General features: G+C 37.6%; 2 protein-coding genes across 50 annotated transcripts in view; one reads left to right on the top strand and one right to left on the bottom strand.

Annotated features, from left to right (window-relative positions):
- The window catches only part of EID1 (EP300 interacting inhibitor of differentiation 1), a 73,645-nt gene extending 69,411 nt beyond the window's left edge, over positions 1–4,234 (bottom strand). For 3 of the 23 annotated variants that reach the window (XR_008513471.1, XR_008513467.1, XR_008513473.1), the window contains exon 1: positions 3,404–4,160. The gene's annotated coding sequence lies outside the window, so the exon portion shown is untranslated. Of the gene's footprint in view, positions 1–260; positions 847–983; positions 1,073–2,112; positions 2,296–3,403 lie in introns of those variants that run through there. The other 20 variants (XR_008513478.1, XM_054531064.1, XR_008513464.2 and 17 more) reach the window with 18 other exon arrangements.
- Positions 3,781–23,965, top strand: part of CEP152 (centrosomal protein 152) — a 147,037-nt gene continuing 126,852 nt past the window's right edge. For 18 of the 27 annotated variants that reach the window (XM_054531439.1, XM_054531438.2, XM_054531441.2 and 15 more), the window contains exons 1-8: positions 3,781–3,899; positions 9,060–9,153; positions 16,696–16,799; positions 17,017–17,086; positions 17,168–17,446; positions 18,580–18,730; positions 21,280–21,420; positions 23,359–23,498. In XM_054531439.1, the coding sequence (XP_054387414.1) occupies positions 9,067–9,153; positions 16,696–16,799; positions 17,017–17,086; positions 17,168–17,446; positions 18,580–18,730; positions 21,280–21,420; positions 23,359–23,498 (972 nt within the window). In that variant the 5' untranslated portion in view covers positions 3,781–3,899; positions 9,060–9,066. Of the gene's footprint in view, positions 4,206–4,270; positions 4,642–8,102; positions 8,206–9,059; positions 9,154–16,695; positions 16,800–17,016; positions 17,087–17,167; positions 17,447–18,579; positions 18,731–21,279; positions 21,421–23,358; positions 23,499–23,965 lie in introns of those variants that run through there. The other 9 variants (XM_063716648.1, XM_063716650.1, XM_063716649.1 and 6 more) reach the window with 6 other exon arrangements.

Here is a 23,965-nt window from a genome sequence, read left to right as displayed (position 1 = left end):
ATTCAACCTCTACAATGACCCAAGCCAGCTCAAGTCAAAAAGTTTTTAAGGTTTAGTTATCACAGAATGTAAGGAAAAGCTAAACTGTCTGGCTTTTCAAAGTACAGGAACCAGACAGATCCATGGCTTTCAGTGGCAAAAGTTCATGATCTTCAGTCTAGGGTCTACCATGTATATGACACAGTTATGGAGGAAGCATATTTCCCATAAAATACAGGCAAGTGTAATAAAAGTCTGCTTCTCCTCTGTATGGCTACCACCTTGCTCAGTTTTGTGGAATCTTAGTTATCTGGGAAGGGAATATGATTGGCCCAGCTTGGGTCTAGTGTTCCCCTTTGATTCAGTCAAGTCTGGCCAGGACCGTGGGTGGTAGGATGGTGATGGTGGTGAGGTCATAATGACTGTGAGCAGGAGCAGATTCTGTGAGAAGGGACTTGAGCAGAGTGGGCATTTTGATCCACATGTCAATATTAAATGATCCCAGCACAGTGTTTGGCACAAAGTAGGTGTTCCCAAAATACTGTTGAATAATGGTCTGATCTCCCTTGGTTCTTTACAAGTACTCCTGTTCCATCTCTAGCACTTCCTATTTTTGTTCTGTTCTCATGAAGCCATATCCTTTGTGTAGACTCTTTGTTTGTCCCATCCCATAAGCTCCTGTTGCCCTTGGCACACATTCACCCTTGTCTTTCTCTGCCATCCACTCCCAGAACACCTTCCTGGTTTTTCCTTACTACCTCAGACCCCAGTGTGTATTCTAATCCAATAAGCCATAGTATATAGAAACACAATGGAAAATAATGTTTTTACATTTAAAAGCTGTTTCACACAATCTCATCTCATTTTTTTTTTGGCTACAATCCTGAGAAGTGGGTATTATCATCCCTATTTTCAGATAAGGACTTTGAGGCTTTTGAGTGTTAAATTGTTATGGACAATGCTAGTAGGTAGGAGAACTGGGACTTGAACTCAGATCTTCTTACTCTAAGTTCTGTGTTCCTTTGAAGATAGTACTCCTTGATGATAGCACTTTGGATAGCACTCCTGTGGTGGCATTGCTTTGACCTGATAGCTTTGACACCAAAAAGGAGGAAAAAGGAGAAATGATGGTTTAGCTTTACCTTTATAAATGCTTGTTAGTGGCAGGGACCCCATCTCATCAACAATGACATTTTCTCTTGAAATGTCTCACCCAGCTCATAGGTGTGCCCATTTAAAACATGCAAGGTAAACATCGAGCCAACGTTTCACAAATAATCTTTTGTCCATCATTTGAGATCTTTGGCAGTTTTACTTTCTTCCCCCGCACTTGCCTTTGTTATCCCAGAATGCCTCTGTCTGCTTGTGTTCCTTTGGATGTTAGATTCATTCCTTGTGCACACCATTACCTGACCTCTGTAGAATGCCTTTCCTATTCTCCCAGGCTTAAAGCTCTTCTATGGACTACCTCCTTCCTGCCTTCTTCTCCAGACTTACCTCTAAATGTAAGATTCCTGCACTTTTGCTGGTCTGGACTTCAAATTGCACTCATGCTAATCAACTGACCTGTTGAGCTCTCTCCTTCTCTTCTTCCTTGAACCTGCCTTGATAGATTCATCTTTAGGTGTTCACTTTCCCTAGAATTATTGCCTATTCTACTCTTATTACACTTAGTAAACAATTTCTGTTATTATTTATCTTTCTATGTAAGCGTCTTGTAACTCAGAGTGTTGGTACCTTGAGCATGGGGGTCCTACCCTGCACCTAGACCAGGACTTAAACAGGATAGGTGGTCAAAGAAATTTAGTTGAATATATCCATAACTCCACCAAAAACCGTTTCTAGAGGCATGGCAGGATGGGAGGCTGACTTATTCTTTATTTTCCCTCTTTGTCACGTATATTCTAGTCTCACTAAAATATTTTGTATGTAGTGAAGAGCTCTGGGTTTGGAGATAAAGGACCTGGCTTCAGATTCTGTCTCCCTTGTATTAGCTGTGTAGCCTTGGACAAGTCATTTAACTTATTTTTATGTAAGTTTCTTCAACTGGAAAATGGGGTAGGAATACCTGTCCTAACCCCCCACAGTGTTGTAGTGAGAACCAAATGAGACAATGCTCGTGAAAGAACTTACCAATTTGTAAAGCACTGTGTAAGGGATTATAAACACTGCCTCCTCATGTGCTTCCCCTGACACCTTTTATGCTTTCTTCCTTCTAAGAAACAGTTGTTTGTGCGTGGGGATCACCTGACATTCTTGCTGCAGCACTCCATCATAACCCTCAGCAGAGAATGCAACATACAGTTTGCCAATCGACTTCAGTGGGATGTGAAAAGTGAAAAGTGCATTTAATTCTCACTAAGATGCCTTGGCTCAGATTCAACAGATGCCATTTACTTGAAGGCCTTTTATTTGCTTTTTCTGCCCACCCCCTGCCAAAATCTTCATCTATTTGTTCATTTATTCATTTACTAATTTAACATAATTGTTTTGAGTGCCTACCAGGGTCATGTTAGATACCCAAGAAGTAAAGTGAGTACTTCAAGATATTCACATTGTACTGAGTGTAACAGACACACAAAAACTTACAGTAGATATAAGAACTATAATAGGATATATAGAATACACTGTGTACAGAGGTAGGAAAGATCATTTTTGCGAAGTGAGGGAGTGTGTGTCATGAAAGGCTTCAAAGGAGGTGCTAGTCTATCTTGAAAACTAAGTAGCAGGAGAAGTAAGGTAGAGGCAATGCAGGTGGAAGAAACAGCTTTCACAGCAGGTGAAAGAAAAAAAGCGCTCTGGGAACCATTGTTAGCTCAGCCTGTGATTTCATTCATTCTATTACAGTGGATTAAATTACCTGTTATTTGCCAAACCCTATACCAGTTTATGGGATTACAGGGGTCAGTGTAGGCATCATGGGGGTGGACGGTGAAGTAGCAAAGGAAAACTAGCCACATTATGAAGAGCCTCGAACTGGCATTTTACTCCATGCCAGTACACATGGGAAAGGGTTGAAAGGATATGTGAACCTGCCGCCACCAATTCCTTGATTATTCACTGGAACCCTTTCAGCCAGAGAAGATAGACACAGTACTGGGCTTTACTGAGGACTGGGTGGCGCTGTCTTTAGGGGCAGGTTAATAATATACGCCTAAGTGACAAGAACACTCACACCCGAGGAAATTAGAGTAGTGAATAGACACGTGGAAAAATGTGCCATCTTATCAGTAATTAAGCAAAAATGTAAACAAAGCGGCATCTAGTAAGGTAGAAGACAAAGCAAAATATCTAAGGCTGTTAAGTAATGGGGAAGCAGGCGCCTTAGAAAACAAGAAGGGCAAATGTAAAAAACTTTTAAGGCAAAAGTTCGGTGGGGAATCTGCAGGATTCTGTGTGCTGAAGCGCAGGAGGCACGAGTCACCTTTGCAGTCTCCGGTACCAAACGGGCAAAGGGTCCCCGTAAGACCGCTGCACCCTGGGAGAAGGTAGCGGGTGAAGCGCTTCGGCGTGTCTAGGCAACTGATCAGCCCGCCCCCTCCAGGGTAACTTCCTCGTAATTGGCTCTCGAATTCACCAATGGGCGCACAGGGGGAGCTTCCCGCCACCTCTGGCGCCCGCTTTCAAACAGCCGTACTTTGCAACAGCAGGCGGACTTCTCAACCAAGCTTGAGGAAGGCGGAGACTTCTGCCTCCTCGCTCCGCCCCGAGCCGGCACGGCTCCGCCCACCGGGCGAGCTTCTAGTCGGCGATTGAAGGAGGCGATTGCTCCTTAAGGGCCTCCGCCCCGTGAGTTCGGTTGTGACTAGGAAGGCGCTAGTGGACTAGAGCCAGGGTAAGGAGATTTGCTGGAAGTTGGTCTTCCGCCAGGACTAGAGCTTCCTCGCGGTAACAGCCTCCGTGGCCTCCGGTGAGTTCCGGTGAGTTCTGATTCACGGGTGGGCTTGGACCTTGGATTAGAGGAGTTGCCGGGTCCTCGGGATGCTGGCTGAGGGTTCCTGGGGGGCTGACCTTCCCCCTCCCCAAATCCCGCGGTGGTGGACTGCCCGCATGTTGCGGGCTCAGCTTTTACCTTTAACGTGTCATTTAGACCTCTTCATTCCTCCAACATCTTACTTAGAAGTGACATATGGGAAGCCCGCCTCGTTTCCAGGCTGCTGGGGTCGCCCCTAGACCCTACTCTGCGGACCCCGCCTTGGTCACCCTGGCGTCACGCCTGGCTCACAGTAGGTGCTCTGTGCACGTGTGTTGACCGAGTACAAGTGACGCTGGCACCCAAAGCCAGCAGCCCCGGGCATCCTGGGCCCCGTGCGGCTTTGGTCATGTTTGTAGTGCCGTAGCTGACGCCAAACAGTTCCTCAAGGTCATTCGCTCAGCCTGTGGATGATGATTGTGTATTAGCATTACTCGCTCCGCTCTCTGGGCAACTTGAATCAATTTGTCCAAAGTGCTGTCATTAGCACTGATCACAAGATGTTGTGATGATTTGTTTATATGTCTATTTTCTTTCCCTCCATCATGTCCTGTTAAACTTTGTAATCTTGAGCAGTGCTTGGTAAATTGTCGAATGATTGAATAGGGTGCTTCCACCAGGTGTTGCAAGTCTAAAGCGGGCTATGTGCTCTGGCTGTTTCCATTCTAGAAGGCGAGTTATGTCAGCAAGTAAGTAGAATTTCCCAACTCCCAGTGCAATTCTTAGAAACCCCTTTTGTGGGGATTTATAACCCTTTCTATATCGTAGTCATGAACTCGAGTCTGATTTAAGCCTATTATCACCTTATACCTTCATAGTGCGTGACAATGAACGTGCACTCCCTAGACATGTGAATGCACTCAACTAAAGAGAAGCTGAAGTTGAAGCCATAAGAAAAGCATAAGAAATACAGTCTGAAAGTGCAAAGGAGTGGCCAACTCCATGGGGGAACAGGCTTGGTAGGGCGTCTTGAAGGAGGGTGGCATTTTTGTTCCATAGGAGGTTGCATTATTTGAAGTGACGTTTCTCATAGACTGCACATTCACCTTTTCTCAGATATGCGGAATCCTCTTTATTCCCTTAACCTCTTCGGTAGCTGGCAGACTCCTGTTCATCAGTAATAATGTCATAATAGTAAAAAAACTAGAATGTATTGATTGGTACATAGTGCTAATTACTTTTCATGTATTATCTTGTGAATCCTCAGAATCAATCTTTGAAGTAGGTGTTGTTTTTACCCCCATTTCTTTAACGTAGAAGCAGAAGCAGTTTGCTCAAGATTGCACTGCTGATAAATAGAAGAGCCAGAATTGAGCCCAGGTTGTCTGAATGAGTGCCCTCATTCTTAGAGCCACTTATAGCCATATTGTGTCCTTTAAGATTTATTTCTAATCTAAAGGCTCTTTTTTTCTGTGAAACTTCTCTAAACTATCCTTTCTTCTTAGGAAAAGTTAATTTGTGCTTTGTACTTTCATCTACTACGGAATTTATTACAATATGTTATTGTAACTGTTTATATCAGTGGCTCTATCTAACAGAGGATGAGCAGAGACAGTGAGCTCCTCCTGGCTGGTACCATGTCTTAGATGCATCTAGGATATGATCTGGAACACAGTGGGCATTCAATAAAATTTTATTGAAATAATGAATTCGTATAAGGTAACATGCCTATATCATATTCAGTCAACAAATATTTGTTATGTGCCTACCATGTGCAAGTGGGCAGATACATTTTAATTCTGCCTTTGGAGTGCTTATAGTTTATTAGATGAAGCAAAAACAATGCTACTTTTGCTTTGTAATCTTTTGTCCAAATAAACACCCATTGGTTTTGTTGCAAGGAGGGCAGAGAAAACAACGGGGGACAACAAAAGGAATGCTGGGTCAGAGCATCCATCTGAGTGTAACAACAGGACATACTTTTTATAGTCTTGTTAAGGGTTCAGAAAAAGTTATCTAGGAAGAAAGTCTACCAGACTGCTATTGAAGAAGAAAACCAAAACGTACTGTTTACTTAATCTGCATCTTGATTTCTTAAGTGGTCAGCCTTGAGTCAATAGATATAGAAAATTTTCATTATTTTTACTAGTGGCATAGTATTGACAAATTAATTCAAAATAATTTTACTAGTGTAAATGTTAATTTTCAATATATTAATATTGATAGTTTTCAAGATGGTTTAGCAGTTGATATTTTCACCAGCAACTCATGAGCCATACAAAATACAAAATAGTCACCACTGGTGATAACAAGTTTTTTTTTTTTTTTTTTTCAATCTAGTGGTTGAAAATGGCATATTGTTTAAATGACACTTCTTTGAAACATCACGAGCTTAAGCATCTTTTCAAACTAATTGATTTACACTTTTTAAAGTAAATTGTCATGTCAGTTGCCCAATTTTATATTGGATTGTCTTTTTCTCATTTCTTTGTAATAATTTTATATTGGGACTTCGTCAGGTGCTTTGCAAATATTTTTCTCATTCTTATTTTTCTTGACTTTGTTATTGATGTATTTTTTCATACATAATATTTGACTCGTTAATGATGTCTTTTGCCTTAAACAAAATTTTATTTTTTGTGGTTAGGTTTCCATCACATTTTTCTTTATGGCTTTTGGGTTTACTATCTTGCTTTTTTTTTTTTTTTTTAAAGAAGTCTCTTTTGTTGTTCTGAATATTATACTAAAGTCTCTGGTAGCAGTGATAATGATTGGTGATTAATAAGTTAAGGTATTAGCTTTTATTTTAAGTTTCATTTAAAATATGTATTACCTTTTTACTATTTATGTTTTTAACCACATTAAGTTGATCAGATTTCCCTTTATGTCTGAAATCATTTCTTAAAGTCTTTTGTAGTTTATAGTTCTGATAAGGAAAACTTATACCTTCTTCAGTGGGGAGATTTTGTTTTTTTCAGGTATTTTTAGATGTCTTCTTTAATGACATGTTTTGGATTTAAAATAACATTAAAGATATATACTTTGATATTTTACATTCTCTTTAAAAACAAAACCGTAAGTATTCTCTATCTGAGAAAAGTAGCTCTCTATTTAAAATATTAGTAGCTACATTTTTAGCAATAGGCTCTTATAAATCTTAATGTTCTTTTTCAATAATCAACATCAGTTGATGGCAGGTTAATAAAGGATTGGAACAAACCTCTCTTCTCTAACTTAATGAAGGAGAAATTAACCCAAATTCCATATTTTGTCTTGTATTTATATTTAAATGAAAGAAAGGTAGAAGACAGAATTCAGAAGCAGAAAGGATTTTTTCTGCCTGGAGGATTCAGGAATTTCTTTAAGGTCCAGCTTAATTTCATCTCTTTTAAGGACATGGGATTTAATTGGGCTAGTATTTTCATTATATATAGTGTTCTGTAGACTATTAAGTCTATTTGCATAGTGGAAAAAAACTAGAGACATGAGATTGTGTGTTTTTTCCTCACCATTTCATGTTACAGGCTCTTTATCATACTCATGTCTTCGTCTTATGTTGACATAGAAAAGGATTCTTATAGATAGACTTAGATTTATTTTCCTCGATATGCATGTCTCTTCCCCCCTTTAGCCCTGGCACAAGGGTAGAAAGGAGTAGGTGTGGTCTGAGAAGCAGAGGCTGGAGGGTTTTAAGTTGAGGTAAAGAGTCTGAGTTGATATGAGTTAAAAGGGACGGGTTGGGTGTAGGGACCAGAGAGGAAGGAATTAGAAGGTAGACTGCAAATTAGAGGTTGGCCAAGAAACATAACTCAGGCCAAAAACCAAAAACTTCTCATGGGGGATTTTCACCACTGAAGTTCATATGTGTGTTAATCTTTAATACCATATTCATCTATTCTAGCTTGCATATTTTCTTTTCACATTTTAATATCTACAACATAGACTGCTTCCTAAAATTAATGTTATGTCATAATTTGATTGGCTACATCTTGTTCCTACTGCTACAAATGGAACTGCATCATAGAATCAAAGACATCTTAGATCTGATGAAATGGGATATTGTCTGCTCTAGAGCTATTGGCTTCCACAAAAGTTTGTGATATAGTTCGTATCTGTTAAGACGAGGGAGCTAAGTTCTGTATGGTAAAATGCATTTGGATTGCTGGATCTCCATGCTTCTGATTTTACTTCCAATTTAATGACATTTTAGAGCTTGAAAGGTGTAGTGAATGAGTTGTGGCTCAGGCTCACATCCAAGTGCGTTTCATTGGCATGAACAACAGTGGACTGAATGGAGGGCAGTGTTAAGCCAGGTAATTGATAACACCTGTCTGCTTTTTTTTGTTGGGATTGTTCAGAGCTTTGAAGTTCTGAGGAGTTTATGTATAGTGTCAGGATCGCTAATTATAATTTAAATCAGCAGCAGCTTTTTTGAATGTAAGTAGTTGAAAACCCATTTCCTGCTGCTGCTTCTGCCCCGCAGCAGTGACTGCTCCCCAGGGAACTCTTGCTGTTGCTTTTGGAATTGGAAGTCCACAGTGGTGGAGCTTCACAGCTTTCACTTCTGTTTTTCCCGAGTTTATTGCCAGAACCTGATTTTATCAAGCTTAAGAGGAGGACATTTAAGACTTATATTTTGTTGTGCGCTCTATGGCATTTACTGAATTGTAAATGGTTTCAGAGTAGCAGTCATTCAGTCATTCACTCATGATTTAGAGGCCCTCTTCTTGTAAAGCATGATATTTGGATTTCTGATATTAAAAAAAATGAGGCAATAGGGTACTGCCTGTGCCATGTTTAATATATCACATTTGAAATTTTGTTTGAGCTTAAGATTTTTACATTTGGCACATTTCTAGTTTATTATTATTGTCATCTTATTTTTCATGTGGGCAAAAATCTTACTGTTTTATACTTTTCAGACCACTAGAAAGGTCTATTCATAGTTTTATTACCTATTTGCATTTTTTCTTTTCCATGAATTGCTGTCATATAGCTATTTTCTATGAATCACAGTTATTTGTATTGGCCATAACTGAGTTATACATATTTTCTCCCAGTCTGTTTCTGTCTTTTCACTTTGTGTATGTATGGCATCTCTTATGTAGTTTGTTCTGGGGAGATTTTATGGGGTATTCAGAAACCAAACATCTTTCTCTTCCCACAGGAGGACCATGTCATTAGACTTTGGCAGTGTGGCACTACCAGTGCAAAATGAAGATGAGGAGTATGACAAAGAGGACTATGAAAGAGAGAAAGAGGTAAGTTGTTAAAAAAAAAAGAGACACTAAACCTAATCTTTAACAAGTTTTATTTCTTGATCAAAATTATATCATCTTGTGTCATTTTGAAGGGATTTGGATTTTTTTTTTTTTTAAAAAACAAAACAACCCTAAAATCTGCTTGCTATTTAGACTGAAAAGGTGAATAAGTGGAATGCTTCTGTTTTTGAGACAAGAATAAAACACAACTGTGAATAATACCGTCACATAAATGGTTAAATTTTTCTTTTCATTTAGGAGGTAATGGTTGGCTTTGGAAGTGGAAGGTTAGTTTCTAGGTGCTTGTAACATTGCCATGAACAAGTCTGACAAGGCTCTTTGCTTTGGGTAGTTTACATCCTAGAGGAGGCAGACAATAAACAAGTAAACAAGTGAGTAAAGTAATTTGAGTGAGTGATAATTTATCATTGATAAATGACAGGGAAACAAACTGGAGTGCTATGAAAGCAATTGGTAGGGGATTGCTGTAGATGGGGTGGTGAGGGAAGGTCTGTGGGAGGAGGCAATATTTGAGCTGAGACTTGACTTATGAGAAGGAACCAGCCATGCAGAAGCCTGAGGAAGAGCAGTCTAGGCCAAAACACCAATGAGTGTAAGCTGGGAAGTTGGGAAGAGACCCCGTGTATGCCACAGATCATGTGCAGCAGCCAGAAGGCCATGGTATTGGGTATATATGAGCCAGTGTTGGGTGGTGGATGTGGGTGTCAGATCATGGAAAGCCATGATAAGGTGTTTGTATTTTATTCTAAGAGCAATGGGAAGCCAGTGGAGGATTTTAAGCAGGGAAAAGTGATATCATATTTTTGAAGATCTTTCAGAAGACGGCATGGTGAATAGATTATAGAAGGAAAGGAATAAAAGGGAGAGACCATATTATTTATATATAAAGTGTTTAGCAGAGTTCTTGGCACATAGCAAATGTTGAGTAAATGGTGGCAATAGTAATAGCAGCAGTAATAGTGTTATTGGTGGAAGTCAATGTAGTTGTTTTGGTTGTTTTTAGTGTAAGTCAAATTTCTTGATTGTCTGTGATAAAAGGCTTCTTTTGTCCTGACGCTATTTTTTTATATGACCCGTTTTCTAACATGTGAAGAAATCTTTTTTAATAGTTGTTGGGGACCATTAGTAGTAACAGGAAGCAAGGAATAGGGTCAGTTGACCATTGCTTATGTGGCTGGTGGTAGAATTAAGGCAGTGATAGAAAACTGGCAACTTGCTGGATTTGGTTCAGACAGGTATTGTTTGGTTGCACAGTGCTTTTAAAAAATTGAATCTGTATTTGAAGATGGGAAAATTTTATGCAGCACTGCAAAGTCTCTGGCTTATCTAAAAAACATCCAAAGCCCTGGCCACACCTGGCCTGTATTTGCACATGGCAGCAGGCGGGCTGGAACTGAGGAGTGGCTCTCCTTCCCCAGCTGGCCACAGTCCCCACTTCTCACACAGACATGGGCTTATGCACTCAGACCTGCCTGCTTCACTCTGGTAAATTCTCTGCCAGGGCCCTGAGGGCATTTGAGTTTATGACCCTGGTGAGGGTTTCCGGATTTTGGCAGGGCCCCTCACAACAATTGTTGTGGCAAGGATGGGAATGAGGATTTTCTGTTACTTTGAACCTGCAGCATGAGGTTTTCATGACTGGGCTTGGATAGTTGGCTGGGGTTTAGCCACTGGGATTCTTGAGAAGGTCAGTTTAAGTAATCACTACTGTAAAGAAGAAAAAATATTTTGACAGGTGATTTTTCATTGAGAAATATATTAGAGAGATAGGTAGGGTGTTAGAGCTTACTGCCAGTATATTGTGTGGTTAAAATTTTAGAGGGGATGCTAGTTAAGGAGGCAATTAATTCTAGATAATATAGAAAACAGCTATTTGGGATCACCTCTGTGATAGATTGTATGCTGGGATAGGGAATTTCAGGGGAAAAGTTGTTCTTGAAAGATCAAGTATCTAAGAATGAGTATTTCTAGCAGAGTGGAAGGATATATAGCTGAATTGACTCTAACATGATGATTATGGTTAAATTTGTAAAAAACTTCATGTTAATAAAAATATTTTTACTTTAAAAAATAATTGCTGCAAGGGAAAAAGTGAGATGAGAGGCTAGAGAGGTTCAAATTTTAGTAACAAACTTTGGAACTGTTCACAAATCTTCAGCTGTATGTATACTTTGTCACTACAAGTTAAAGTAATAAATTGGGTGGTCAAACCCAAGCTTGCATGCATATCTAGGTTTTTTGACTGTCTCAGTCTTCCTGACCCAGCAATAGCCAAATGGTTCACAGCCTTAAGAGATTAAAGAAAAAAAGCTGTTTCTTCCTGTCTACCTGATTGGTAGCTTTGGGACTGCGGCTTTGGGATTGCGGCTAGGTTATAACTGTTAGCAGTGGGCTAATGCATATTGCTTTCTCTACTTAGTGAATCACTTTGTGTTCAATTTGCTGATGTGGGAGGAATGCCTTTATCCCTGATGATGTGCTAGAAGGCTTACCAGGCATACCACATCTGACTCAGAGTCTACCCTGCTAACGGTTTGTGAGAGCCTCTCTTGGTACATGGTTGGATAGTCCTGATTTTCACTGTCTAGGATGAAAGGCCAGTTGCTAATACAGCATGTTTTTCCAAGCTGTGTTTAATTTTGTTGTTTTGATGCCAGTTGGGATTTTGTCCACATGTGCCCATATCCCAATGAATACACCATTCCAACCTTCATGCCATCCTAATGAGCAGCTTTACAATTATGATTTTGCTTTTTCCATTTCTATTCTCTCCATTGTTTGCATTAAAGATCAAATGGAGAAAGTGTCTTTAACATTCAGAAAAAGGAAAGGATTTAGTAAATATGTTATTCAATATTTAGAGGATATTTAGACCAGTGGATCTCAAGCCAGAGACCATCACGAATATACCCATATTTTGCAAAAAAAAAAAAAAAAAAAAAAAACAAGAATTTTGTAGAAAAGTCCTATAATCTATTTCTAAAGTGCTACAACTCTTAATGGTACATTAGTAAAAGTTGGCCCACTGTGGGTCAAGGCATAAAGGCATAGTAGAACGGTACATAAACCACAGCTTCTCACAGTGTTTCAACTGAAACTCCATCTCTTAAAAATCGTCGACAGAGCAGATTAGGGCGCAGATCAGTGAGGGTGATGACATCATAGAGATATGTATCATGTCAGTTAATATCAATTATTTGTCACACATTACTTATGTTTCTCCTAGCTGGGGGACATTACTTTCTGATTGTACCACTTGAGAGCTGCTGATAATACTTGTCCTTCTTGCTAAGAAGGAGATCTCATCCAGAGCAAACTTTTCTTTATAAAGCTGTCCCAGAAAATAATTCAGAAGCTATTGTATTAACTCATTCATAATGTAACAATGTGACTTTGCAAAAATACTTTTCACCTAAAGTCACTATACTTGTGATTCCACAGTCGGATATTACAGTGATATAGTTCTTTTTTTTTTTTTTTTTGAGATGGCATCTCGCTCTGTTGCCCATGCTGGAGTGCAATCGTGGGATCTTGGCTGATGCTGCCTCCCAGGTTCAAGCGATTCTCCTGCCTCAGCCTCCCAAGTAGCTGGGATTAGAGGCATGCGCCACCATGCCTGGCTAATTTTTTTTTTATTTTTAGTAGAGACAGGGTTTTGCCATGTTGGCCAGGCTGGTCTTGAACTCCTGCCCTCAGGTGTTCCAACTGCCTCGGCCTCCCAAAGTGCTGGCCACTGCGCCCAGCCCCAGATAAAGGTCTTTTTGTAATAGGCATGCTTATTATAAGCCTCTTAATTGTTGGTAAAGCCACAGCTTAAAGAAGATTGCCATTTTGGACTCTCACAGTCAGCTGGAGTAGACATGTACTTTCTGCAATGTCACCAGAAGTAGCTCTGTGATTGTTGTTGGTTCTAGATAGTAAAATTATCTGTTTATGTGTGTATATATTCTGGAGCTGGTGATTTGGGGCAGAAATACTTGGTAATCTATGATATCAATATAATATTTGCTGATGATGGATCATTTAGTGTTGATGGGTCATTTAGTGATGACATATTTGAAAATGATCTCGATTAGAAAGGTAGATGGTTTAGGTAGCAGGTGGCAGATAGAAACTTGCACCTGGCAATACTGACTTGGTTTTTATAGCAGTACTTCTCTAACAGAATAATAAAGCTCCATTGAACTCAGCATCATGTATTTTAGAGGCAAGGTTTCCATTGCATAGCCTTTCTTCCACTTTTTAACTGCCTTGTTTGATGTAATTGCGGAAGCATTTTGATGTTTTGTTTCCACTAGAGGGAGTTGTAAAGCTAGTATTTGTTTACATTTAGCGTGTATCCATGAAAGCATTATTTAATAATTCATATTTGAAAATATCAGAATCTTTTTAGAAGCGTACTAAGAGGTCACCTGTTTAAAGGGAATATGACCGTTAGGTGTTCCATTTGCTACTCTTTCTCTTGGGAGAAGATTATTGTATGGTTGGTAACTTGAGGCCTCTTGCCTTCATGAATATTGAGGATTATAGGTTCTGAAGATGATCTGTTTAGTTAATTTAAGTTGAAAATCCTAACAAAAGGTTTACATGTTCTCTGTTTTACATTTGCCCCTGAATGTAGGCTTTTGTATGTTCTACATGGGTTATTGCAAAGTGTTTTGTTAAGAAAGTTCTTTGAGTAAAATGCTCTTTTTTTTTTTTTTTTTAAGAAAGAAACATGTGAAGTAGAAAGGGAGGGGAGTTTATAGAATGATTCTGAATTTATTTAAACTGAGGCCTTAGAGTGGCAGATTATCTTTCTTACAGGGAAGGTATCTGTTAAATTTTTAAACTCAGTTAATACACAGTAATATCCTATTGAGATTGCTGCTTGCTGCCAAAAAGCAGTCTGATGAATTTTAAATTAATGAGTGGTATTAAATCTTATCAGTTATAAGGATTGTTATTTCTGTTCTTTAATCTGTATTTGGAAGTTTGATAGATCTTTAATGAGGAAAATTTATAGTTTCTAAATTTCTCTATTTGGTAACATGCATAACTAGATATGGCAATTTTGTGTTTTATTGCACAGAGTTCAGTGACCAAAGGGCAATTTGACAATGTATATGAGGAGGGCACACTTTGATCCTGGGAAATGGAAACACTGGAGGTGGGATTTTGTTCCTGAATGGCCTTATTTAGGAGGACTTCATTTAGCTTTTCTCTGCCCTGAAACTTACAGAAGAAGCCAGGGAATATGACCCAGCTATGCCAAAGAACTTGATGGATACATTTTTTGAAGATAAATTTTAAAATGTTAGCATATATGTAAAATATCTTGCAAGACCCTAAATACTATAGGGATGATTTTGCTAGTTGATGTTTATGTATGGATCCAGAAGCATTTTGATTAGCTGATTGCTTATACTCAAATTAATTTTTCTCTGTGGATGCCAATTTTGTGGTGTCACAAAGCTATAATAACAGCTGAATTATTATGTAGTTTTTTGTTTTTGTGCGGGGAAAGAAATGTACTCTTCAGATGTCCCTGTCAAGGCGCCCCTGAATTTTAAGGCTATGTACTTGAACCTCACTGAAGGTTTAGAAGAAAATATTCTTTCTGTTCAGGAGTCTTTACTTAATGTTAAGTATAAAAGATTTGTTTTATTTTTCCTTGTGTAACATGTGGGGGTAGTCTTTTTCCTTAAAGCAGTGATGCATAATTATAGACAACAAGTGGTGCTACTTTTAAAAGACCTCATAGATGCGATTTTTTTCTCTAGCGCATTTGTGTCTTTGTAGAATTGCTTTGCTACCTTTCGTTTGAGGCATGTTGTATACAAATATGTTGATGTGTTCTGTTTTGTTTTTCATGTTGTGTCTTTTGTATTTCTTGTTTTTTTGTATCTCTGTCAACTCTGATATGGCTAATTCTTAAAATGATTTTTCAAATACCTTGCATGTGGAGGTGAGCAATAAATGAGGGTCTTACGTGTTAATGTTAGTGTTAAACAGATTTAAAGATGAAGATAACTTTTCATTGAAGAAATTATCTTTCTCTTGTTGCGTCTTTAGAAGACAAATGGATTGAGAAAACCTTAAAAAAAAAGTCCATCCAATGAATATGAGAAATAAATACAGAGTGAGGAAGTATTCCCACCCACCTCCAACATACTCTATTCCCATTCCCAAATTTTATTTCACCGAAGCTCAGTTAAGAATTTGGGGCATTCCTTTCAGACCTTCCATAAAATATATTTATTTAACTTTCACTATACATATTTTGTTTAAGAAACTTTTTTTTTGGTAATTCTTAACATAATACTCAGATATGTTTTATGGACACATTCCATTTCTTTTGTACTAATGACAGGTAAAGTGGAAAAAAAATGCTATAGACCAGGGAGCATCTCATTTTTTTTTTTCCTGAAAGGTTTTACAAAGTATTTAAGGTCTTTAAAATCCACTTGCATAATGTTATGGGGTTTGATTTATGTCCTTTGGAGGGATGTAATCAAGTTGTTAATTAAACTGGTGCTTAGTTTCTTAAAGAGAAGTAATTAGAAACAGTTTCCCTAAAAAGTATTTAGTAACATAATATTTGATCTTCTAATTGTTACGTAATTTAAGAAATATATTATATTGGGATTATTAGGGTAATATTATTATATTGGGTTTTGAAGAAAGACAATAGCAGATAGTTATTGAAATCCTAAAAGTTATTGAATTATGTCTAACAGACTAGCTGATTTATTCATCTTTTTATCATGTTTGAAATTTGAATGAATTAATTTTGTCTATCTAGTTTATGTAATAAGCAGAATGCTAAAACTGATTTTTTTCTAGAAAATAATAGGAGAGAGAAATCAAATATTTAATGTCAGATGTAGTGTCATGCTTTTGCATGTGCTATCTATAGAAAACAGTCCTCCAACTCTTCTTTTACTCAGATGTTGTATGAGAGCAGAGTATTGTGTATCTTTTCATCTTTGGAAATAGATGGCTCTCTACTAATTAGTGACTCCCATGGGTTTCTACATTATCAGAGCATTTAAGGGCTTCTAGGCCACCTGCTGCTGCTGCTGTTCTCATCACCTGGCCAGAGTGCATCTGGCTACTCACATTCCCTATGGGATGTCTAATTGTCAATTCCCCAAGGTCTGATTACTGGTAAAACAGGATTCTGAGACTTAGTCTGCCTGCCCTGTGATAACATAATGCATTGATTGTACCATTATTGTGACTTGCTGTGTTTCCATAAAAAAGTTTTTAAATTCTGCTCTATGTGTATTTAAATCTGAGATCTTCGTTAAAAAAAAAAAAAAAAAAAAAGCCTTCTGATATAAATCCTAAAATTATGCATTCCCCTTTCCCCAAGTGAAATGATGAATATAATTTGTGTGGAACTTAAGAAGTTAATTAAAGGAGGGAATTATGAACTTCTTTGACCTCTACAGTAAAAAACCACTCGTTCCAAGGCAGCTTTGGCTTGGTGTCTTGTGTTTAAGTTGGTATGATATTGATGCAGACCTTTTGACTCAGTTGCAGCAGTTACTCACAGACCTTCCCCATGACATGCTGGATGACGACCTCTCCTCTCCGGAGCTCCAGTATTCGGACTGCAGCGAGGATGGCACAGACGGACAGTAAGCACCTGAAGTCACTTTCACTTGTATATTGCAATTCTATAAGTCTTTTTCTTTTGATGAAGATTAATAATTACATGATTATAAAATTATAAATTGATTCTTAAAATTTTGGGTGAAGGTTGGAAGGAAAAATGTTAAAATCTTGGGGTTCTTTGTGTTATCTATGTACAAATAAATGATAGGCTTTAAATCGAAAGTATTCCTTTTTCTCAAGACCACATCATCCTGAGCAATTGGAGATGAGCTGGAATGAGCAAATGCTGCCCAAATCTCAAAGTGTAAATGTAAGTATCTGGTGTGATGATAACTTTGATGAGGGTGGGACTGGATCTTCATGCTTTTGTTTTACTCTTCTTATCTAATAGGGCTATAATGAAATTAAGAATTTATATGCTGGAGAAAAATGTGGTAATGTCTGGGAAGAAAATACAAGTAAAACTGAAGACCGACATCCTGTGTACCATCCTGAAGAAGGTGGAGATGAAGGTGGAAGTGGTTATAGCCCTCCGAGTAAATGTGAACAGACTGATTTATATCACCTTCCTGAAAACTTTAGGCCATATACCAATGGTCAGAAGCAGGAATTTAATAACCAAGCAACCAATGTAATTAAATTTTCAGATCCTCAATGGAACCATTTTCAGGTATTGTAAAAACTTGACTTTCAAGAACTTGTGTGTGTGCACACGCATTTGCGTGATGTTTGTGCATGTTCAGGAAATGTATGTGAGTACAATGGTAAGATGATTTAACCACACGAAGTTCTGAGAGGGCACTTATTCAGGTTCATGGTGAATTAGTCATGGTATTTTCTGTTTACAGTCTAATACAATCATGATCTTAAGTCAGAAGTTTAAAATAGAGGCTCTTTGGACACAGTTGATTAAACATTAAAAGCTCAGTCTGCCAAAGAATAACTATCCTCGTTTACTGCTGCTTCTACCACTGCACTGTGCTTCAGTGAGAAGCTATGTTCAGGTCTCTTATTGTAGTTTTTAAAGCAGTAATTCTGTGTAGGTGGCAACATTTAATTTCCTCAGTTTTCTTGCTCACCACCCATAACAAATTTTAGGTTAAACACGTCAAAGCTGCTGTTTTGTATGGTGATATAACAGTAGACAGGATGAATGTGAAGGAAAAACCAAAAAACCTTGTTTTTCCTGGGGGGGAGTTTAATGAAGTAAGACCTCAGGATATAGTTAGTTGCTTCTTAGAATTTCTCGATGACAGCAAATACCTCAACAGCTAGTCTGTGTCACGCAATGACAGGATGGATTTTTTAGGGCTGTTAAGTGGTTATTTTCTCTTAATTCTATCTCCGTAGAATGTTATTATTCATCCCATAAGAGTTACTGACTATTTATTAGATATGAGGCACCGTAGTCCGTGTTCATGTTATTGAATATGTGCATTTTTATATTCCCAAGATGTTGGCATAATCTAAATCATTTGTAATAAAATATTTGTATATAATCTTATTGGAATTCTTGGGTTTTATTTATAAAATTGCCTTCATTGTGTGCTCAAAAGTAGAATTTAGGTGTCTATAAATTATGTATTGCAGATTTTCAATTAATAGTGTTAAATAACAATAAGTGCTACTTTTGAGCAGATATATATATGTGTGTGTGTGTGTGTGTGTGTGTGTGTATATAAAAACAACTTTGAACTGTACCAAAAGTAAGTTCTGTAACATAACGTTAATTTAGGTGTCTAATTCAGATAATTTTGGAAGAAAAGGCCAAATCTTAATTGTCAGTTTCATTTGTTATCACAGGGTCCCAGTTGTCAAGGTTTGGAACCGTATAATAAAGTGACATATAAACCTTATCAGTGTTCTGCCCAGAATAATGGCTCACCAGCCCAGGAGATAGCAGGAAGTGACACATTCGAAGGCCTGCAACAACAATTTTTAGGAGCTAATGAGAGTAGGTATCAAGTTTATATTTATTTTTTAATACCACATAATTGGGGAAATTTGAATACACAGTGAATATTTGAGCACGTTCAAGAATTATTATTTTTTAAGTATGACAGTAGAATTGTGCTTGATATTTCAAAGAGCCCTTATTTTTAGAGATATATACTAGAGTATTTATGAATAAACTGACATGAAGTCTAGGATTTACTTTAAAATAATAGGCTGTTGAGGGGTAATGTTGGGTGGGAATATAGATGTGGCCAAATTGGCCATGAGTTCATAATTGTTGAATCTGGGAGATGAGTTCGTGGAGATTCACCATATTATTCTCTTTACTTTCTTATATATTTGAAATTTTTCATAATGAAAAGTTAAAGACATTTTCCCAACTTTATATTTCAGTCATTCTAGTTTGTTAAGCCTTTTCTCCTCATTTGTATAGTGTTAAGTATCCTTGCCTATCATACAGGATACCTGGACTTATTTGAAATTTAAAAAAATTTTAAAAGACTTTTTATGAACTTTATATATTTTTTTGACTGAAGCCTAATTTGGAAAGTGAAACATAGTTTTCAATCTCAGATTTTTGACTATATAGAAGTGTAATTTAATACATCAGCACTATCATCAACTTTTTTCTTTTGATTTTACCGTTTTTAGTCAACTCTGATATAAATTACTTTATATTCAGAATTACTTAGATATCAGGTTCAGTCATGCGGCATTTGCCAGTTTTTTTTTTATAGTATGTATATAAATATCAGAATGAAAAAAGTGTTTATAGGTACTAGAGAATTCTGAGATGAAATGCTAGTATCAAAAAACAAAAATCCCAAAATATAAACCCGTATAGTGACTGTACTGAATTACTCTTGTCATACTGTCTGGCATACTAAATAGCTTCTAATTATTGTGCATATTGAAGAGCCAGTGTAATTCTAGAGTGTGGCAGCAAGTGTTTTTGTTTTACTTTTTGTTTCCCTTTAATTAGTAGGAGAAAAGTCATACTGGATATTCTGGCTTACCTGGGCTATACCAAAGAGAAAACTGGACTTTTGGGTTGTGACTTCATATTGTTGCTTCCATCGTACACTGGGACGGCAGGGTAGTTACAGGGGGAGGCCCAGAATTCATTTTCCCCTGAGGGAGTCAACAGCAAATATGAGGATAGCCTCTCTTTGTTCTTAAGTTTTTTGTGGAATGAGGAAGTGCACAGTGTATATGACATAACTGGTTTTAGGTTGAGTAAATGAACCTCACAGCAGTGGCCTGACATCTCCTTAGTGTTTACTCTTTTAGTTCCCTTATAAAGTTATATTTGTATCTCCTGGTCTTTCTGCATATAAAAACCTTTCCTTACCTTTCTTAACAGTCTGCACTTCTTCAAGTTGAGTCAGTTACACATTTGTCTAAATTTGACATTTGGAAGTTAATTAAATAACTTAATGGTAGTGCCAATTTAGTGATTACAGTTTCTTAGCAACAGTAGTTAAAAAAATTTGGAGATGGGGCTAGCTCTACTATAAGACCTATGAGGAGTTTGACTTGTATAAACTTTTCAGTCTTTAATTTTCTTTATTTAACCAGATCTCTTTTTAAAAAGAGGACAGAATTATTTAGTTAGCAAGTGGTTAAAACTCAGTAAATGCATTTATTTCTGATTGTAAGCTAACAGAAACATTGTTCTAGTAGTAAGTGAAGAATATTTATCATTATGTAGTTGAAGCTTACCTACCAATCCTGTTTTCCATTTTTTTCTCTCTTTTTAAAGTGGTCCCCAAATGACTAATTGTTTCTAAAAGAAGACTTCAAATTTTTTTTTTTAATTATATATTTGTGGAGTAGATTTGCAGGTTTGTTATATGGATATATTAAATAATGCTGGGGTTTGGCTTCTAGTGAACCCATCACCCAAATAGTGAACATAGTACCCAATGGATAGTTTTTCAACCCTTCTCCCCTGCTCCCTCCCCAAAATTCTTGATTAATCTATTCACTAGCTAATTAATTCAGTTATGTGCCAGCATCAATATAAATATAATATTTTCCCCACTCCTGCCTAAAATAAAATATTTTGAGGCTGTCTAGAAATTTTCTTTAAAAATGATTTTATAGAAGCTGATGTACTTGTTTTGTTTTTAATTTTCTGACAGCATATTACTTTATTTCATTGCAGTTGTTATATACTGATTTTTAACTGGCTAAAATGGTAGTTAGTGATTCAGGGTTATAACTTAAACCAGTGACTTTCAAACTTTTCTAGCAGTGACCCACTGTAAGAACTATATTTTTTTACATTGTGATATGGTCTGCAACATGTATCTATATGAACAGGTATATATAAATGAAACAAGTTTCACAAAATAAGACTGTTTCTTACTACATGATGCACTCTGATATATTCTCTCTCTCTTTTTTAATCCTAGTCACAATTCACTGAATTGATTTCATGATGCTCTAAAAAGTTGTAGTCACAGTTTGAAAAACACTGCTTTAAATGACTGTAAATTTATATTTTGGTATGTTTTTATCTGATAAATTGTCTTTAATTCCCAGACTCTGTAGAAAATATGAAGATTATTCAACTTCAGGTTCTTAACAAAGCAAAAGAGAGACAACTGGAGAACTTAATTGAAAAGTTAAATGAAAGTGAACGTCAAATTCGATATCTGAACCACCAGCTTGTAATAATAAAAGGTAAGATGCTGGATGCTGTCATTTATGAGGTACACTGAGCTAGATATCTTGTTTCCAATAACCTCAGATTACATACGAAGCTTAGAGAGTAAAAACACTTGGTTAGAGGGCTCATAGTGAGTGAGGCATAGCAAAACAAAACCCAGGATTTCTGAGTGTTGGCCTTGGATTACTTCTCGTTGGAACACGCTGTTTTGGAGACCAGGTGTGGTGGCTTACGCCCGTAATCCCAGCACTTTGGGAGGCTGAGGTGGGCGGATCACTTGAGATCAGGAGTTCAAAACCAGCCCTGGCCAACATGGTGAAACCCTGTCTCTACTAAAAATACAAAAATTAGCCGGGCATAGTGGCAGGCACCTGTAATCCCATCTACTTGGGAGGCTGAGGCAGGAGAAGGAGAATCACCTGAACCTGCAGGCGGAGGTTGCAGTGAGCCGAGAAAGCACCACTGCACTTCAGGCTGGGTGACAGAGTGAGACTCCGTCTCAAAAAAAAAAAAAGACAATCTATTTTGGAGTCCCCATATTTTCCCTTTTCTCACTTAGGCTTTTAGAATCATTGATCATTATTTAACTGTACTGATGGCATTCTGTCCTAAAAAGTTGTTGATTCCTTATGTCTGATTCCTTATGTCATTACTCTGGATGAAGTATTCCAACTTTCAGAGTGATTTGTGTTTAGTTTGCACTGCAGCGTTTTCTGAGGCTACAAATTAGCATAAACGTTTTAATCCAAATAAGAGTTAGTGATTGTGAAGTGCCATGTCTGGGATAAACACATAGAGTAAATACAGATTCAAATTATAATTGCTTACTCCTTGTGCTTTCTCTAGTTTTGGTCCACATTGAACTTTCATTTGCAGAATAATTTTGTGATTGAACTCTAGCTCATTTCAAATTTAATTGATGGTAAAAATGTCTCTTTGTGTAATGCTCATAACTATTTTGAGAGAAGAACTTGTGAGCTGTTATAGCAAAGTATGTGGGAAGAATTTAACATTAGGTGAATTTAAGAGTTCATTCCAAGTGGGTCGGGCACAGTGGCTCACGCCTTTAATCCCACCACTTTGGGAGGTCAAGGCGGGCGGGTCACGAGGTCAGGAGATCGAGATCATCCTGGCTAACACGGTGAAACCCCATCTCTACTAAAAATACAAAAAATTAGCTGGGTGTGGTGGTGGCGCCAGTAGTCTCAGCTACTCGGGAGGCTGAGGCAGGAGAATGGCGTGAACCTGGGAGGCGGAGCTTGCAGTGAGCCGAGATTGCACCTCTGCCCTCCAGCTTGGCGACAGAGCGAGACTCTGTTTCAAAAAAAAGAGTTCATTGCAAGTATGTGTAGGATAATTAGTCCTCAGATAACTTCTTCGATTAGCAGGGGTTTGTCCCCGAAAGGGATGCAATAATAGTTTTAAAGGAAATAGTTTTGCTTCTCTAAAAAAATTTTTTTGGTGTCAGGTTTTTTTTTTTAATTTTTAATATTAAATAATTTATTTATTTGGGGCTGGGTGAGGTGGCTCACGCCTGTAATCCCAGCACTTTGGGAGGCCAAGGTGGGTGGATCACTTGAGGTTAGGAGTTCGAGACCAGCCTGGCCAATATAGTGAAACCCCATCTCTACTAAAAATATAAAAATTATTTGAGAGTAGTGGCAGGTGCCTGTAATCCCAGCTACTCTGGAGGCTGAGGTTGTAGTGAGTCAAGATTGTGCCACTGTACTCCAGCCTGGGCGATGGAGTGAGACCCTGTCTCAAAATAAATAAATAAGTAAGTAAGTAAATTCTTTATTTGGTTTTCTCTAAATCAACTAAGGCTCATTTTTCCGAATTAAATTTAATTCAACAACATTTATATATGATACAGATGTGATATCTGATAGGGATCGTGACATTGGGGTCCCTCTACAGGAGCATTATTTATATAAACATTTTTAATACCATAGATGAAAAGGATGGTTTGACTCTCAGCCTTCGAGAATCACAGAAACTCTTTCAGAATGGGAAAGAAAGAGAGATACAGCTTGAAGCTCAAATAAAAGCACTGGAGACTCAAATACAAGCATTAAAAGTCAATGAAGAACAGGTACCTATTTTAACTTATGTATGGTAAAAAAGTTAAAAGTTTAGTTATTTAACAAAACTTTTTGTAGGGTAGGACTAAATTTAGAAGAACTTTGAAGTTATTGACAAAGCATTAGAACTTAAATTTCCTGACTGCAATAGTTTGCTTCAGAATTGGTATCCCGAGAAGTTTTTATTTTTATTTTTCCTGCTGCTTCTCCATTTGGAGAACTGTTCTTTAAACTTGAGTGTAAAGTGGTGACACGTTCACATTCTTTGATTAATGAGATAGCCATTTGATTTTTGAAAATAGTCATAAGTCATTGGTAGCTAAGCCTGGTGGTGGTTGATTCATTTTTTGGCAGGGGGCAGGGTTAAAAATGAAAGTGATGGCCGGGCGCAGTGGCTCACGCCTGTAATCCCAGCACTTTGGGAAGCCGAGGCGGTCGAATCACCTGAGGTCAGGAGTTCGAGACCAGCCTGGCCAAC

The sequence above is a fragment of the Pongo abelii genome, chromosome 16, assembly GCF_028885655.2.
Source record: "Pongo abelii isolate AG06213 chromosome 16, NHGRI_mPonAbe1-v2.0_pri, whole genome shotgun sequence".
NCBI classification, from domain to species: Eukaryota; Metazoa; Chordata; class Mammalia; order Primates; family Hominidae; genus Pongo; species Pongo abelii.
The sequence above is the reverse complement of the archived record's forward strand: the minus strand, read 5'-3'. Positions and strand labels throughout refer to the sequence as shown.